The sequence below is a fragment of the Agrilus planipennis genome, unplaced genomic scaffold, assembly GCF_000699045.2.
Source record: "Agrilus planipennis isolate EAB-ADULT unplaced genomic scaffold, Apla_2.0 scaffold19, whole genome shotgun sequence".
NCBI classification, from domain to species: Eukaryota; Metazoa; Arthropoda; class Insecta; order Coleoptera; family Buprestidae; genus Agrilus; species Agrilus planipennis.
Genome location: NW_020438954.1, coordinates 2,230,139 through 2,250,228, shown reverse-complemented (window position 1 = coordinate 2,250,228; position 20,090 = coordinate 2,230,139). Strand labels below are relative to the sequence as shown.

At 34.5% G+C, this 20,090-nt stretch overlaps 1 protein-coding gene across 2 annotated transcripts in view; it reads right to left on the bottom strand.

The window, feature by feature from the left end:
• LOC108743016 (GTPase-activating Rap/Ran-GAP domain-like protein 3) overlaps positions 1-20,090 on the bottom strand; it is a 142,652-nt gene that overhangs the window by 52,300 nt on the left and 70,262 nt on the right. For both annotated transcript variants that reach the window (XM_025974914.1, XM_025974915.1), the window contains 4 exons: positions 19,362-19,596; positions 19,169-19,267; positions 15,317-15,556; positions 11,991-12,256 (listed from right to left, as the gene is read on the bottom strand). In XM_025974914.1, coding sequence (XP_025830699.1) covers positions 11,991-12,256; positions 15,317-15,556; positions 19,169-19,267; positions 19,362-19,596 — 840 coding nt within the window. The remainder of the gene's footprint in view (positions 1-11,990; positions 12,257-15,316; positions 15,557-19,168; positions 19,268-19,361; positions 19,597-20,090) is intronic.

The window sequence follows — 20,090 nt, the reverse complement described above, 5'->3', positions numbered from 1 at the left end:
GGACCAAGGCAGATGGACCGGCAATCGAACCGGCGTCCTCCCGAATGTTAAGCAATGAACTAAACCTCTAGGGCATGCCGCTCGGTGACATATCAATGATCCAAAAACTTACGTTTCGTTTTTATTGTACCTCCTAGTGCATAGTACATTCTCTTTACACTTAAACCAAGAACAAGTCGTGTGAACAAGGGATGAAATAATACTACTGTAGGTATTGTACGGGCTCAACTATAAATAATCTTATGATAGCGACGATAGGAAAAAATTGTTGAAATGAAGCTGTTATTCCAATCAACATACAGGATGTAAAAGTTTTAGTGGTTCCATAAGTTTAGTTAAATACACAACTCGATTTTCTCATAACTTGTTATCCAATGATGATTATTCCTTTAATCCAAATCATTAAAACAAGCGTCATTGAAATACTCTATTCTGATATCAAAACTTTATAATTCCCTTATGGACCACATTACCAAACACCCTGTAGATGTAGGTAACAATTCAAAAGCACATTATTTGGATATTCGATCCATTTAAAATTATGCTGCTGGTCAGTTAACCCTTTAAACTTCCAAGAATTTAATAAGGGGCCAGAATATCAAATCTCCTAAATGATTTTGTTTACAATACCGTATCAAATGTAAAGCAGTTTTAGCAAATTAAGATCTTTTACGTTTTCTCCCTGGCTGTTCTATAGAACACGTAGTGAAAACAATTTTAATGGCAGGTTAATTAAATGTTTCGACAGCGGTTTCATTTAAATTAAACTTTGATTATTTATTATTGGGTGAAAACCGCAACGTTGATATCGCATTTCTCCAGCAAAAACATTTGGCTCGGTTGTTTCGTCAACTTTTGTATCGTTGCGATTTCTCATTCGAGCTGACATGTCATATGTCACTGACAACAGTCGGATAGGAAGTGAAATAATCACCATTATTAAGAACACCGAGAGTAGCAATCAGACTGTGTAGAAACTGACGTAATTTTAATTAACTGAAACGAAAAACTTTTGAAAATTAGACATACGTCCCAATAAACAATAAAATCAAGAGATAATAAACAAAGTGAAAGGATAAAAACAGTTTAAAGAATTATAATGTAAAAATATCGAACTAGAGGTAGAAATAGGAGGAAAGAAAGTCAGAAGAAGGCCTTGATTAGATATTTCTAAAAGTTACAGATGTGTGATGCTGTACTATTCATACCGAGCGGCATGGGCTAGAGGTTTAGTCCATTGCTTAGCATTCGGGAGGACGCCGATACGATTCCGCGTCCGTCTGCTTTAGTCCAAGTTTTTCTGTGGTTTCGCTTAGGCAAATGCTAAGGCAGTAATATTCCACAGATAATCTTTCATTCTCTTCTGTCTTCATTTCGTCCGTGTCAACTTTCTCACCCGAACCACCACCCACCCATTCCCACAATTCCTGAAAGGAGGCTGAAGGGAGCCTTCCGCCCTACCTTACGGCGTAGTCCGGAAGGACTGCCCGCCCGCCCACCACCATTAGTGACTGGTGATAATGAAACTCCCAAAAGTTTTGTTTGTAGTTTTCATGATTGACATTCCAACTTCATGTAGCACATCCCAAAATTCGAAAAAAGTTCAAATTATTCAGAATGTCCTACTGCAGGGATCGGCAAATATTTTAAAGCTGGAAGAGTCATTCACACTAAAAATATTGTTTCATGTATTTTAAAGGGCCAGGAATTTGTAATTCGTCGTTTACAATACTGAAATTATATTACATAAAAATGAATGCGAACGGTGACCTTGCATTTTTCTATAAAGTTTTGGTGTAAGTCCGACACATAATTAGTAGTTTTTAGTTTAAGACTCGACTTTTTGATTAGTTAATTGACTTCTTAGCGTATTCTTCATTGAGTTCATAGAAGAGAAAACTTGCTCGTACAGATGTGTTGACCCAAAGATGGTCAGCGCACCAAAATCCATTTTTTTATTTGGTCATAGTATTTCGGAAAACAATTCCAGGTACCGAAAATTAGTGTCTCAAGTTTAGGCATCTTTTTTAGAGCTGTCTACTTATGCTCCGATATCAAAAGAAATTTCTGCCTCTGCAGCTCTTCTAAGCTCCTACTTAGACTTGTAAATTTCGAACTTCACAAATCTTTGCTTTTTAAGTCTAGTAATTGGATTTCAAACGAACCAGCATTAATATTAATAGGAGTAAAATTTAATTCTTTGCTGTTTTCTTTTAGCTTATTAATTTTGTACTGATCAAATCGTTCAGTAAAGGCATCCTTTACTGTTTTTTATAGTTCTTGTGAAGTAGCCTTCAGTGTCAATAGAAGCTCTGTTTGGAAATGTAATATCTTCATATTTTATGCCAAAAGAAGTAATTTATTTTCAAAAGCCTAGTTCTTCTAGTAAAGAAAAATGTAGTGTTTCCTTTTCGTTGAAGCTTTAGATTCAGTTCGTTGAAATGCATTCCCGTAGGAAAAATTTCTATTCAATTTCCATTAAAAAAATGCCATTTAATTACCACTGATAATAATTAATGGTAATAAATGGAGAATTGCCAATGGGATTCCCATTCCCCATTGATGAACTCAATGGAAATTCCATTGCGTTGAGCAATGGAAATCCCATTGCGTTCCATTGGAACTTCATCAGCATGCTTTTTTCCATAATCCATACTATTTTGTTGAAAATTTGGTTCTTCAGGTACCTGAACCAAGGCACATGCCTGGATGTCTGGCTCTTCATGATTGTTTAGATTTTTTTTTCACTTGCTTCTGATAAAACTACATCACTCTCACAGATGACTTCGGCCTCCTCTATATTCTGACGTTCAAAATCTTCAAACAATGCTTCTAATGTAAGCTTTTTCACTTGTCTAGGGGTTGTTTAATAAAAGACTCCGGGTAGTTGAATACATATATAATAAACATAATAATGAATATAAACAGTAAACAGCAAAACGAGTAACAAACAGGAACTAAATATGTACAATTTATATTCGATATTCAATGTATCGCGTCTTCCAAAATACATACGTCTTCGTGTAATCACCATAAATACGTCTTCTGTCTTTTTTGAGCAAAAATGCTCAACGTCTAAATGAAATATACCGTNACATACGTCTTCGTGTAATCACCATAAATACGTCTTCCGTCTTTTTAGAGCAAAAATGCTCAACGTCTAAATAAAATATACCGTTTTAATCAAACGTCTTACTACCTTGCTTGTCTCTCACTCTACTGCCGTGGTGATCCCTCACGTACCCCCAACATGCACGCATAGGTAAAACTAGATTATTGATTTTCCACCACCTAATTGGCAATATCACTACTCTTGCACTTGGGCAAGCAAAAACTGTATCGAAAAAGGCTAATAGTATGTGGCCATTAATGGTTATAGTAAACGAATTATCCTAAACTATTCGTAAGAATAATATAATATTAGCGGGTTTATGACTTGGAAATAGTGGATGGATATATGTTTGAGACCAATTAATAATATTCAATTTAAATGTGTACGCATGCAAATATCTCATTCAGAATTAAAGAACATACAAACATTAATCACACCTATTGTTAATCGTTTCGAACGAGACTGATGAAACTAAAATCTATGTAACGAATAATTCAAAAACCAAAAAATATTTCATTTCTTAATTAATTATTTCATTGGAATTCTTTGGAAAATAAAACTTTTCCATTCATATCTAACGATAAGAATATTAATGAAATTATTCAAAATGGAAACAATTGAGTTTCTATTTATCTATCTATTCATTTATGAATGGTTTTATATAGAACTTATAAATTTTGCATTGGTTTCCATTGAAAATCAATGTAAATATTAATGGAATTATATTGTAAATAGAAACAATTATTTTTTCCATTTATGCCAAATGGTATTGAATGGAATTTACGAATTTTCCATTGGTTCCCATTGAATCCCATCATCATAATAAGTTTACTAAAATTATATATTTCTACTATTCATATTCCTGAAAAGTAGGTTAGCATTATTACCATGTTGGTAAATATCTCGTTTGAACTATTAACTGCTAGATGAGTTCAACAGCATTACAGTGTTGTGTTTGGTATAAAATTGAACCGCGGTTTTGCGGACCCCTGCCCTAATGCTATATTATTCAAAAAAGCCCATGTAAACTAAAATAGTTCAAGTAAAAATTACAAAAGTCATGATCCGTTTAAAAGAGGAGGAAGTGTTGGAATGCAAAAGGAATAACAGTATTTTGCCACACTAAAAATAAAACAGACAAACAAATCATGAGTGACATATATTACACTATGGGGTGTGACAGGCAAGTTACGAATATTTGAAAACCGACCAATTTTGTAATAAAGTAGAATGTTGACACCGCTTGGCCACATAACGGAAAATTACATTTGTGCAAATAGTTTTCCCTTGTGTCAATTCTTGGGTCAACGTGACCTGGTTTGAAACTTTTCCAATCAATTCAAATTGTCACAACTGATAATGTGACATACATGCGCGTAGGGTAGTATTTGCATTATAAATTGGCGATATTTACTTGGAATCTCGTTATCCATTACCAGAGTTGAAAATTATAACAAAGAATGGCAAAAAGGGCTTCTCTTGTTAGTTTGGAAAGATACAAAGTCGAACTTCTAAGAAGCAAACGACGAAATTTCTTTATTAGTTTGTATTTCTTCTACCTTTCGTAGAAAAATAATCACAGTCCATTAATAAACAGTTGATTGTCCCTCAAAGCCCTATTGCGATAATACCGTTGACAATCGTCGCTAAGCTGTAATATACCTAAGTACCACAGACAGGTTAGGATTCTAAGGAAGAATACTAAGCTCTTGGAGAAAAGCTGTTGAGTCCACCAGCTACTGATGATACAGGCGGTTAGTCGCTCTGGACTACGCCGGAGGGTAGAGAGGAAAACCTTCTTCCTCTTTCCTTTAGAAAGCGTAGGAATAAGTGGATGATAGGAATGAGAAAGATGATGAAACGGAAGAAATGAAAGACAGAATCTTGTGAAAGATTATCTGTAGAATATTTCTGCTCCAGCATTTACGTAAAAAGGGATTCATGGAAACAAAAGAATTTAGACTAGGGTAGATGGACTCGGAATCGATCTCGTGTCTTCTCAAATGCCCAGCAATGGTATAATGCCGCTCAGTAAGTTCTTGGTCATCGGCATACCATGAGTGGTCTATGACAGTGGGTAGGTACATGGTGGTTGAGGAGACGCTGATAAGAGACTTGAAGTAAGGATAGAAAAAAGGTGAAAAATTTCAACGGAATATGAATTATACATTGTGGATGGTCATGAGAAACCGAAACGCGTTGTTATTTAATAATTATGCTCAATAAGCATTTGATGTCTTTATATCTAAATCAAATTATTAAACAATAGGGATATTATTGACTTAACACTCCTGCAAGTAATATATGTGAACAAAATGTACATATTCACACGTACATTTATTTATGTAAGTCTATTTATAAGGTCACCAAATCAGTTTATATATATATATAAATGTCAACTGCAGTCGGCCGGAGTTTGTGAACATTTTAAACTATATTATAGTTATTAAATCATGGAGCCCTTTGAAGTATAATAATTATATTAGAGGAGGGTAGATTTGGTATCTTTGATCCTTGTAGGTAATTAGTTCACGTTGAAATATACTTAGAGTCAAAATATTTAAAGTAAAGGCCGTTGAATTTTGGGAGTAGGTGTAACTAATACAACCAAGGAACAAAGGGTAATATTTACTACTAGTTGAGCTTATCAAAATTTATACAAATCGAAGGTACGTAAAATGTAATTTATCCCAATCAGGAATGCCTTTTCATACCGGAGCCTAATTTCCCTTAATGATTTCGTCATTTGACCTTTAGTCACATCTACTAATACATCCTATCTAATATCTATAACCCTACTATCGAATATTCATATTTACTAGCGTCCAATACATTAAAATATTAGCGATTTTTAATTAAAAATTTCGATTAAAGGACAACATAGTGGACATAGAAGGTAGGCGTAAGGCGTCAGCTAATTTCAGAAAGGGCTATATACCGAGGGGGTAGACAGCTAATGTACAATTTGCATTACAAACAGAACATCACCATAAATATTGGTCACTCTTTTACAAATGAACTATAGATATGTTTTGGTACCTTGGTACTAGGTATGTTAGATACAGAAGTCAATAAGGAAACATATTTTGTATTAACGAAAAACTTTACTTTATTTCTCTTCGATTTTTTATGTCCACCCCTCCGTCCCTGCTCAAAAGCATTCTTTATGTTTTCACCTACACCCCCTGTCTTCACATTTTTGCCCATACTCCTATCCATTTTCGCCCTTTCCCTGCCCTGAGCCCTACATTATAAACAATTACCCTCTCTTTTTATTTTTAATATTTCGCAACAACATCAAAAGCTGAATTTATTCCTGAATTTAACAATATGTACAACTAAATAATAAGCACTTACATCGTACCGCAATAACGGTTTCTATATGATAGTGACAGCAACACTAGTTTATTTTAAAAAACAGTTAGGTAATTTTGCTTCACCAGCTTGACGTTCCTTGATTCTCGGTAAGGCATTGAAGTCTATTTTTTACTTTTCCTTCATTGCCTTATTCTTATTTTCTTACCTTATTTCATTCTCTGTCGTTATCGGTCAGTTTTCTCAATCATACGATAAGACGTACAGGTACACGTCCATCGTGACGACAAAAATGTTAAAACTCACTGGTATTATATAAAGTGTGTATACTTCGTTTAGTTTCTGTAGCGATGTAATCTTCAGTTTGACCGGCGCAAAGTAGAAAAGAACAGCACTAGGCCAAAAAAAAAAGGAGACAACTCTCGACCAAACTATTAACCGGTGAGGAGCGTATAATCCGTACAGTACTGTACGGAAAAATTGACCATTTCATCCACTACAATTGCATTGCTCAAATGTGCTGTTATTGGTACCATTTACTACTGAAAATATCACCGAGATGTTTATTTATATTTGAAGACATATTAAAGACTTTAAAGCTTGTTTTCGACTCGCACTACTATTCATGATTAAACAAAACATTTGGCAGGTACTGCATGAAAAAGTATGTTTAATGAACAAGAGTCGAGAGTATAATGAGCTTTTTTCTCCCTACCTACGATTTTGCCAGCGCGCATTCAAGACATTGGAAGGGGCACATCGCTAGAGAAAGTAAATGAAGTATATCTATTTCGATTATACAAGTACAAGTTCTCAAAAATTCTGTGCGATTTAAAATTGTTAACCAAATTTCTTTGTGAATTTTAATTCCTAATTACAATTAATTTAAAAATGTTTTTTTGGTTAACAGGAATACATCAAATTTATGTAAGTCTTTATCAAATGATCTTGCAAATACATTATAATTTGGCAGCTACTGCTTTCCGTGAATGTTTTGGTGTAGCATGAATTCGTATAGGTACGCATTCTTCGGTTTTTTATTGTGATTAAAAATAAGAAGTAATTTAATCAAAATTCTTCGGCGAAGGCGGACTGAAAATAATTAACTGAAATGTTTTTTGACAAAACGGAAAAGATTACATGAACAATTTACCACGTACATATTTGCATCAAAATTAATATTGTATCCTTCATATAAACATGTAGATTTTATAGTTTGTGTTGACGTGTATTTTGTTTCATAGATCTTGGATCATTGGCTTCCGACTCTGACTTAAACACATTCAGCCGCTGATCGAGATACAACGCACTTAAAATACTATCTATTAAGCACGGCGAAACGTCTGCAGTTAAGCAAAGAGCAAGCAAAGCATCTCAAAATCATGGATTTAATTTGTCAACTAGATAACTTTTAAGCGGTATTGACAAAACAGTATTATATGAAAATAAATAAAAGTAACACAAAAATATTAGTAGGCAAGGGAAGAAAAAGTAGGGAGAGCGAATATAAAGATAGGAAACGATAGATTAGAAGAAGTGGCTGATTTTAGGTATATAGGAAGTCAGATAAGTAAGGACGGAAGGAGTAGTAGATATAAAGTAGAGGATAGCGCAAAGTCGAGTCGCCTTCAATAAAGAGAAGTCACTTCTATACTTGCGAACGATTATAACTTAGTAATTCGAAACGAAAAGGTTAGAAGTGTTCGAAATGTGGTGTTACCGGCGAATGATGAAGATACCGTAGATAAAGAAGGTTAGAATTGAAGAGATATTAGAAAGAATAGGGGACCAGAGGACTCTACGAAAGTCAATAATTTATTTTTTTGGAAGTATTCTAATAGTTGAACGAAACTAATCGTGAGAGTTCATACAATAGGATAATGTGGACTAATAATAAAATTACATTAATTCTTAAAAAAAAATGTAAGCCTTGAATTTCTGTTATGCAGATTTATTATCCAGGTCAGATCCGTTTGTGAATTTAAAGATATATATCTACGTAACGAGGGTAACCCCATACGGAAACTGTTTATCTAGAAAGTCCTGAAAATACACGATTATTTCCTGCGAGCTACATCACTGCATTCCACCAACGATTTCGCAAACCTACTACCGTGATGATTAATCCGATCGAAAGGCAGGAAATTACCGGGTATCTTGTGAAGAACAATAAATAGTGTTTACGACCCCGTGATAGAAACCAATTTCACGAAAATCGAACGGCCTTCTCGTTAAATACAATCATTCTAATACGTACTCGTCCATGTGGAATTAAAGTTAGTGTCGTGTAATGTCATCGTTGCCGGTTGTGAATAGCAAATATGACTGACTGAACATCACCGCTGACCATAACAGAACGTAATGAGCTTTAAAATTATAATCAGATGTGGGCGGTTATTCAATACATATTTTATAGGGATTTGATTCTCATTAACAGTATCCAAATACACGAACGCTCTAAAAGGGATGCATTGTAAACAACTTAATGATATGCATTAGCAGACCCAACGCAAAACGTGAAAAACAGGACCCTCTTTACATCTAAAAATACCGAAATTATAAATAATTCCTTCAATACTCTCTTAAAATGAATCAGTGGATTTTCAGTTGAACAGTTACAATGCAAATTAGTTAATAGTAACTGAACTAGTTAATGAATTACAAATACTAATTGAATTAGCAAATTAAAACGACGCAGAATTAATCAAGTGTTCAAATGGAATGTTAAATATCACTGTTCTATTGTAACAACTGTTGTATTAGTGACATCTTATTTCACTAGGAAGATAAGCCAAACTTCTCATTGTTTTTCTTTTAGATAGGATAAAGTTTGAAGAAAAATTATAGGCCTTATAAATTTAGCATAGAAATTGTGATACAAAACACTGTGGACTGATGACGTTATGATAGTAATAATAGTAAAGATTCAGTGTTAGTAATTGAATCATCATATAATATATTGTTACATTGATTGCCGACGGTTTTTGAGTATGCCCGTAGGCAGGGATCGACCGACGGTCGGAAACCTTTACAGTAATGTCGAGAAAGGTAATTAATCATACCCCCTGAGTGACGCATATTTACCTGCTTAACAATAGGAGTTCCGGAATTCTTAAGAAGATTAAAAATTTCTCGAAGCATTTGGTTTTCCGGAACCGAAATTGAAACCCGTTTTTCCAGTATACAGTATACATAAATTAAAGTAAAAATGTTCAAAGCTTTGTCTTTAAGGATCAAATAAGGAAAAGCAGGCGCTATCAGATTTTCCCGCAACATTCTTTTATGCAAATTACTCAAGTAGGAATTTATTGATAAAAGGAGAAAATTGGAAAAATCGAATGAAATCGGAGAACGCAAATTATGGATAGCTACGTGGGCGAATTACGCGCAGTATTTACCATTTTAAGTGCAAACGACGCTGGGGGTTTATTCAACCGTTATTCATACAAAATTATTCGTCGCGTATATCTGAAAACGCCGAACTTTAAAGCTACTGTATACAAATATGAATTATGAAAATTGTTCCTTGAAATATGCAATCAAATTACACACAATAACATCACATCATAAGAACTCGAATCAAGTTTTCGCAACTAATAAATTTATAGTTAAAATAATATTAATATTTAATGAGATGCAAACTTTTACTTAATTTGGGAGAGATTCGATCAAAATCCCGAGAAATAGGAGAATTCGAACAGTTGGAGGACAATACCAAGCCTTCGTTGAACAACGAGCGATAACCCCGCCGCGTTAAAATTTCATTAGGGAACATCCCGACTAACGAACCCTAGCAGGGCTCATTTGAATCACGGATGCATCCATTTCCGTTCATGCAGACGCAAAATAACGAGAGTGAGCTTCAACCATTTACAAATTCTAATTCTCTCCACGTATCTACATGATGATGAACATGGTGGCGTGGAGGCGCGCCGAGGGTAGCATGACGCTCGGGCATTCCTTTATTTTATCGTTCCTGTATTCACGATCGAGGCAGACATTCTCGCACTTCCTTTCACGCAAAAGTTAAAAGCCCACGTTGGTGTGAAAGGATAATTAGATGCCCGAACTTGCAGGATTAATTATGGAAATTAACATCTGTTACCTGGCGATATTTTATGACATGGACGTATGTGGACTTAAGTGAAGTTGTGAATTGTTTGTTTTATGTATAAGTGATGAGGATGATTCGATATAAAGTTCAAGAATGTTCAAAATGTACTATGTATAGTGAATGGGATGACTTCTATTACTATATTAGGGCATCTTATATGTTTATATATCGAGAAAAATGTTCTGAAAATTGTTTGGAATGTACTGTACTGTGTAAGATTTGTTCAGATTAAAATAAGTGAGAATGTGCATACTAGAATGTATTTAGGGTGACTCTCAGCCTAAAATATTCTCGAATATATAGAATAATCCCTAATTAGATTATTTTAGAGTAAGTTAGACCAGATGTATCGAGAATGTGTTGGAATGTTCGAGGAACGCAATGTTTAAATGATAGAGTTGGGGTTTGGCACTATATTCGGATGTTTTCATACATTTCGATAACTAAATGGTCTAGGAAATACTTGAAATTTCCTATAATGTTCAAAATTTCTCATGTTTGGTAGATGTATGGGTTTACGAGTCAACCACCAGCTACCAAACGCCCGTTTAGAGTAAGTAAGAATCTATCAGAATGTCCTTCCAATGTTTCTAAGGTTGCCCTTAGCTTAAGTGTTCGCAAATGTAGGATTGTTCTCAGCTAGAATTTATAAGTAATGGGGATCACTTTATATATATTCCGAGCAAAATCTTCTGAAAACTCTTAGGAATATTCCACACAATGTGTAAGATCTGTCCAATTTAGAATAAGTGGCAATGCACCTACTAAAATATTTCTAGAGTGGTCCTCAACTAGAATGCCCTCGAATATCCGAGATTGTTTTGAAGTAGATTGTTCTAAAGTGAACCCGACCGGAAGTATCGAGAACGTTCGGGAAAGTATGAAGACAATTATGTTTGACTGGTGGAATTGGGTTTAACACTAAATTTCGAACAAAGTGTCCTAAAAAATGTTTCCAATCTCCTATAATGTTCTAAATATCTCCAGTTTAATTAGTGTTTGGGTTTGCGAATTGAACACTAGACACCCGTTTATGGATAAATTAGAATTAGTTATCATTAGCTGATGCAAAATACAATTGTTTGCTTTTATAGACGGTGAAATTCAAATTGAATGTACTATAATGCGTCGAGATTAACGCGTAATAGCGTATCAAGTGCTAGGTATTTAGAATTCAATGTACGTATGTGTTAAATAATAAAATGTTTTACTTCAAGCAACAGTTTGCTTCATGCTGTATAGGTACATTTACCGAATTTTTCTTTTTCAAAACGTATAAACCTTTTTTCAGTTATTCTTGTAAATAAGGAACATGTTACTTCTGTAGTAGTAACTACTACCTGTATCATCAAAATAATATTATTATTTGAACCCAATTTGTATACATGATAAAGAGCAATTTTCGAAAGGAAAATGTCCTAACAGTAAAAAAAAAATATGCTCACTCACCATTCTCGTGTCCGTCATATGTTCGGAGTAAAGGTCCTTTATGAGCATATCCAGAGTCCTTTTTCGTTTTCTTGCAAATGTCGGTGTTTCAAAGGTTGCCTTTTCACCATTCATCAGCTTGACCAGTAGGAATTCCCTAAAAAATTGAGCGTCCTTAAAAACAGGCGGGCAGGGGAGACCCGGGCCAAAGAGAGGCACCGTTTCGTCGGAAAATACTGACAATCTGTAGTTGCCATCAGAATTCATCGTTACCACCGCAAAGACATCTAATCATTTTAAGGAAAACACAAAAATACATTTAGGACAGATAAATGCGAACGAAGAACTTGAAATCTTAATATAAAAAGTTTTAATATAACGTAACACCTAAAAATCAAAATGACTATTGTTGTAGTTTGTAAAGAAATACATTAAATTTAGTATATTAAATTATTTTTAACAAAACACATATTTACTAGTGCCCAGTGCGGGAGAATATCCAATCCTATGCTACAGCAATCAAGCTCCAATAAAAAAGATTTACAATTATACATTTTTTGAGCTCGTAATGGACCAAGAACGTCCATATCCAGTCAGTTCCATTCGGATTTAAGGTTTTCCAGAACGCGTTGTATCTCTTGTAGTCCGAAAGTTCACCGTTTTCGAGAAAAACGTAGTTGAAAGTAGAAGTAAATTCAATTACGGCCCTGGTAAAGAAATACGGTCCGCTACGCTGCACTCAATCAGCTGGTGATTACCAGCATCACTGTAGCATTTGTCTTGTATTCTGTTACTTATGTATTATTTATTTGTTAGATCAGATTAAGTGTGATTTAGTGTGTTTACTTGCCGTTTATTCTTTTAATATGTATATAAATTTTACCGAAACCTCCACAAAAATTAAAAGAATATAACACCTAATATCTTACGTTTTTCACACGTGCCTAAATGACCTGCAATTCTTCTATTTTTGAAATTCTAATTTGTGCACTTTAATAAAAGCACCAAGCTTAATTCATCGCACCGCACGGGAAGATCTACCATTATTTATTTATAATTATTATTATTATAGGTAAACGAAGTTCATGTTTCAGATATCTGCGCGTAATAAAGAGAAGATATTTGCTCAGGAGAAGAGAGAAGATATTTCCGATTTGCTTCTATTCGCAAAGTTTTTAGGCGAGGTGTATCGTGCAGAGCAATTTAACGTTATTAAGATCATAATTCTCGACACGACTTCGAGATTAAGATGTTTAATTTTCTTAAGCAACGAATTAGTTAATAATTTGCAAGACATAACAATTCACAAAGGAAGTATATCTACAGCATATAATTAAGGTATTTTTTTCTTTTGTTCAGTTTGAGATTGGGTAAATAAATACACAACAAAAAACTACAAAATACATCGCTAAAAAGTCATTTTAGACACCAAAGCATGTCTTTATTATCCTCAATTGGAATAAAAATAAGTAAACTGATCCTACCGATAGATGTGGCATCTGACAACCACTGAACTATTCTGGAATTATTGCGATACTGTATACATAGGCCAAAGTGCAAGTTACATTCGAAAATACATCTCAGAACTCAACTAAAAAAGATAATAATAATTTATCTGGCTTTTTAGATTATATTATTCTTTAAATTTTAAACATATTTAATTTTTCCTGTCTGTATTTATGGTTCGTGCAGTAAACGTTTCGTTAATCGTATAAGCACGTTGTTTTTCGTTTAGAGACTAATTTCGCCCTTTGGTGTGATCTGAAATCTTTTCACGAAGTCGTTAAGAAAGCAAAATGCTGAAAGATGTTCTTTTTTGATTTGGTAATCAACTAACTCCGGGCCTGCGAAATAAAAAATTTTCTGTTCGTTTAGAAAATTAGAGAAGCGTGCTAAACCGAGTAAATTATTTCTTGAGAAAAATAAAGAAAGACAGGCGGTATAATAATAAAAAGCAGCGTTCGGAGAAAATTTCCCCCAACGAAATTTTCAGATAACAAAATAATAAGGCTTCTTGAGAATTATCCTTTTCTGTCAGCAATAGGAAACCACATGCTAAAAATTTCAGGAAAATAGAATTTCTCGAGAAGGTTGAACCGATTGAAAAACCAAAAGTGATATTTATCGTAATGAACCAAAAGTTTGACGACATATATTCAAATCTTAATTATAAATAGGTACTATACCTTCACACATACTTAATGAAGCTAAACCCATCTCATGCTTAATTTATAGTGTTCTGTAAGTCAAAATTAATTAATCAATGGTGAGTAAAAGAAGAAGATACAATCTAAGGCCGGTCCTGAGCATGAATTGGAAAAATAATTACATTGATGGAAAATGTAAACAGTGCCGGCTGTGAAAAGATTAATGACGTAAATATCAACAGCGTAACATCACCACACTTAATTAATTAATTAATTAACAAATAGCATGAGTACAAAACTTTAGAAAAAAACAACACGGATGCTGCTAATTGTCAGCTGTTTAAAACGACGTTGCTTTGTTGCATTTCTTTTCCGGGTCGGAAGTACATTTGCCTGTACTTTGAACTATGTTTTTCTCGAAAACGGCGAAATTTCACATATAGAAGCATTTACTTAATTTTCTTATTTTACCACTTCCTGTAAGCTTGTTATTTCTGATAGCCAAGCACTTGGTTAGAATCAAAACAATTTCCACGTTTTCGAAAAAGGTTGTTAAAGGTGTATGTTTGGAGCACGGCGTTGTACGGGTGCGAAACATGGACAGTGGGTGCGGCGGAAAAAAAAGCCTTCGAAATGTGGTGTTATAGGCGAATGATGAGGATAACGTGGGTAGAAAAGGTTAGAAATGAAGAGGTATTAGAAAGAATAGGAGAACAGAGAACTCTAGAGAGGTAGGTTGGTAGGACACCTTCTCAGGCATGAAGGTCTAGTCAGAGACATATTAGAGGCAGAAGTAGGAGTTAAAAGGGGTAGAGGTAGACGTAGGTTAGATTACTGTTCGCAAATAGTTAAGGATGTGGAATGTTCTAGTTTTAGGGAAATGCGAAGTTTAACTCATCAAGATAGGAAAGAGTGGAAGTACGTGTCCAACTAGTCTTAAGACTGACGACCTTATGATGATGAATGTTTTTCAAATGTATACTACGAATGTGATATCGCCCGCCTCTCGCTCAACTTAAGGTTCATGTCATTCTAAACTGCCTATACCTAGGAAGCTACAATTTATATTAGTAGATGAAAAAATTAGCCGTTTTTAGAATTTGAGACATTCCACTTTTTGTAACAAGTAGTACTACCACACTGATTATGATTTCTTTGCTTAATACACTATACAACGTAACTGAAGCATGAAAAGGATACGCGTAAAATGCGATTTGATCCAGTTCGGATTAAATCCTGCATGTGCGTCAGCTTCCGTTTCAGGATCGTCGTCTTCGTCCGTTTCAATGAACACAATGTTGACGATGTCGTTGCCAATGTGCCGTTTGCGTTCCACCTGCTGTTTGTTGTCCTTCGAATAGGGCAAAAGAGTCGAAACGTGGAACATTATCTCGTGCCCCTCGTACATTGTATAGACGGAATACTTCCCGGTCATGTCGCCTGTGAAGAAATGAAATCAAACTACGGTAAGGGTGACATTTAGGTGTGTGTGTGGCAATGAATTTGGCGCACCTCCTTTTAGGGGTCATTGAACATTGAGGCATCTATTTTTGTTTTAATAATATAAACAAAACACAAACCGTTTACTTATATCGCGGCATGGCTCCGAAAAATGTACCGGATACAACAGTGAAATGTAAAGGACCTGTCCGAATTCTACGAGATCTGTTCAAAAAGTATCGCGAACTTTGAATTTCCGCTGGTTACGTGTATTCGATTTTCGATTTTTCTGTGGCGTTACGTTGGTACTCATGTCTCTCACTTATATCGACAAGTTCGGTAATGTTGAATCTTCAGTTAATTTTTGAGAGCTAATTTGCTTGAACGTGTTTTGGCTCGTCTTCCATTTTTGCCTATTCCAAAAAATGAAAAAAAAACTTAATTGCGCGGACACATTCCAAATGTTGGCTGTGGCATATAGTGAAGCTACCTTGGACCGAAGCAACGTTTATCGGTGGTACAAAATGTTCTCAGAGAGCCGAGAACATGCAAATGACGAAGAGCGTGCCAGACGCCCTAACACGTCAACAACAGACGAAAACATTGATGAAGTGAAGAAAATAGTATTGGCCAACCGTCGAATCACTATTAGAGAAGTTGCTGAGGATCTGAACATGTCGATTGGCTCCGGCCATTCAATTTTTACCAGTGATTTGGGCATGAGACCGGTCGCCGCGAAATTCGTCCAAAATTGCTCAATTTCGACCAAAAGCTGCATCGTATTAATATTGCTAAGACGCTGTTGGACTCTGTCTGCGACGACCCAAAATTGTCCCAGAAGGTCATAACTAGTAACGAATCATGGGTTAATGGTTATGAAGAGGAAACCAAAGCTCAATCATCCCAATGGAAGCTGCCGCACAATCTAAGACCGAAAAAAGCGCGCTAAGTTAGGTCGAATGTAAATGTTTTGTTTACAGTTTTCTTCGATTGCAGGGGCGTGATGCATCATGATTTCTAGCCATGGGGTAGAACGGTCAATAGGGAATATTACCTGCAAGTTATGCATAATTTGCGCGAAGAAATCCGCCAGAAACGCCCGGATTTGTGGAAGAAGAGAAATTGGCTTTGCACCAAGATAACGCCCCTGCTTACATATCGTTGCTTCTGCGCGAATTTTTTGCCAAAAACAACATACTAATAATGCCGCAGCCACCATATTCCTCAGATCTGGCCCACTGTGACTTTTTCTTGTTAAATGATTTTTTGAAATGCTTCGGGGATTGGAAAAAACGTTGGTACAATTGTATAATATCTAGTGGGGATTACTTTGAAGTGGACAAAATAATTATTCATGAATAAATAAATAATTTTTGAAAAAACAAAAAATTAGCGACACTTTTTGAACAGACCTTGTATAGAAACTATTTGGGTTTTGCGTTGAATATGCGTGTTTCCAGTGAACATCACTTGTGGTCACTTGTGGTCTCTTTGTGGTCATTTATTCCATTACCAAAATCACCATCTTCTACTCATGTAAAATTTTTTAAATTTTCGTCATTAATGATACTAATAATCACAATTTTTAGAGAAATGCACCAAATGTAACGACCAAATTGGTCCCTACTCTTTAGATTAGCTTTTACCATTTTACTAAATGTATCTAGAAACTTCAATGCAACAGAAATTCTATTTTCCTAATAAATCTTGATGAACTATTTCTCTTGTATATGTAGGTATATCAGTTTTGGAAGGACGGGATCCTGTTTAATGTTAGTTGTAAAAAACGTCACATATACATATTATAAACCTAGGTGCACAGACTTATAAAAGCGAGAGAAATTCAATTGTTGAAGTTCAAATCATGCCTCAAGAGAATTGAATTTAATTTTCACTTACATGCTTCACGCTAATTAGTCTGAGGAAGGATATGAACGAAAATTCTCAAAGCAAACAAACGATGCGAACTGCATTCAAACAGATGTACTCATTGTAAGTAAGCACACGCTTATCTTCTGATGGTGATGACTGACTTAATAAAATCATTCTGTACATTACTAATTATTATTGTGCATCTACAATCTCGCTGTGATGATATTTCGAAACGGGAGTGTACTTAATTGCAGGGCCTAGATAAGTTCGAAATCTTGGGTTCAATATTTTTTTTACGTTGATATATGGTCAAAATGTATTTAAACACATTGAAGTGAAGTAAGTATTGTATTAATTTTTACCATTACAGACAACCACAACGTTTAGGTATAGACCGCGATAGAACAATTTTGAAATCTGAAGTGAACGAATTGTAGTTTATAACCTCTTCGTTCATAATAAATCGAATTGGTAAATTCTGATCGGACCATTTGGTGTTATTACTCTCAAGAGTAAACTAGTAACGCGACAAATTTTACTATCTGCCTGTTTAAAGTTCACATGGTATGCTATAGTTATAAAATTTATTTACTTTCAGCAACTTCGGATCTGCCTTTCGTCTCGAAATGACGTCATGCGCGTGCAAGAGCGATTTTGGTCGAAAAAGTTGATAACAAAGCATGATTAGTTGTACGTATATGAAAGACCATTTGGACGAGGTAGTATAGCGAATGATGTTATTCAATTAGAAAACGGAATTATTTCTTTTTTATGTTAAGAAATAGAATAAAGGCCAAATGAATTAAATTTAGAAATATTCTTTCAGTCTCTACACATTGCCTTGATTGTTTCTTTGTCTCTAGCGTACAATAAATAATATAGATTTATTATTCACTAAATGTTATCAATTGGCATCACAATTCACCAGCATCATGCTAAACGAGCCCTTAACGTTCCCTCAAATATTCATTCTTTCACACACTTGATCGATTGAAATCAACGACGGTATCCATCTTACTAAAAGCCTTTTCATACCGATCTTTTTATCTACAATTTATCCAAAAGATTCTTTTGGTAGCCAAACTATGTCAGCTAGGCCAGATGATCGAGCATAACAGGAACACGAATATTTTCAATTATTTCTTTAAGTGATGATGTCGGTAAAAAAAAAAATACTAGAATACTTTAATTAAATTATTTTTTTTGTGAAGCAAATTTATTATTCTTCTTTTTTCGATTTCAAAATTTATATTTAATTAATATGCGAAATGTACTAACACTATGCACAACAGACGTACCTAGCTTTTGTTTGGGTAGTTGTTACTGAAAACTTTATCAATGTTGTCTAAATAAAGGATCATATCTGACCCTCGAAATTTGGAGCGATATTATGTAGGTATCTATTCTTATTTAATTAAATTTGTCTTTTTCCATTTTTAACTCATGTGTTATAATTTACACGCGTACATCATCACTGCGAATCACAGTCATACAAATGAGAAAACAGCCTACTTTGAGGAACTTTTATGAAATCGTAAAGGCACTATAAAATTCTTTATGGTTCACATCAAACTATCCTAATAAATTAAAGGAATTGTCATCATAACCACAAAATTAGAACTACTAATATAAGATGATTCGGAAACAAGAGATTGTTAAACTCGAAAAGATTTTAAGGTTAATTTAACGTCTTGTAGGATTTTTGTCCTTATGTGCTTCTAAAAATAATATGTGAGTTACCTTTAACGTCAAGTCCGCCTCTGTATTTATCCCAACCTTTTAGCCGAACCTTTTCTCCAACTAGAGTTAAGAAATTTTCAAACTTTTGACTACCAACTTCTGAAAGAAACAAAAACAACCATTTAATAACTTTATTCTTCCATCAAATTATCTGAAAACAAGAAAAAGAAAATACAATCACAATATTTCGTACCATTGCTAAGGATTTCATCGTCACTGTTCTGACCCATCTTCATATAAATAATTCCGAATTTGAAATTGACTGATCCTTCCTGTTCTTCTAATAGGAGCAGATCCTTTTGCAAGTCTGGCGAAAAGATTTCCTTCGGACCTTTCTCAACTTTGTCCATGTTGGGAAAATTAGAAAGTATCTGTTTGACGGAGAGGATTTTATTTTGGGAATAAGGCAGAGAGATTTTCTGCGCTCCCTATAAAAAAATAATTAAGTTACTTAGCCTTGTTATCATTTCGCTACTGAAGAAACATAACGGCTTTAAGTTACCGCTGTGCAAGCTAAATCTTTTCGGAGATGCGACAGCGCCCGAGGGTTCTCCATCATTAAATATTTTTATCCGTGTATCGTTATTCGTAAGAAAACTCAGGAATCTCCTGTTTGTACTTTTTTAATTAGATACGTTTATTATTTCGTAACCTCGAAAAAGAGTTTTTCAACCCTTTATTGCAAAGTAGCTTTCAATTTCTTATTCTATATTTTAAACTTTTGTATACATATACCTAAAGGACAATAATAAGAAACTTGTTTCAAATATTTCAATTCATGATTCTATACTTAGTCATCAGCCCGGAGATCTCGAACGGCTCTTTGAAATAGTGAATCATACATGAACGACACATAAATGACCGCATGACAAAATTATTTCGAAAGTTTTCCACAAAAATGAAGACTTAATCTGGAAAATAG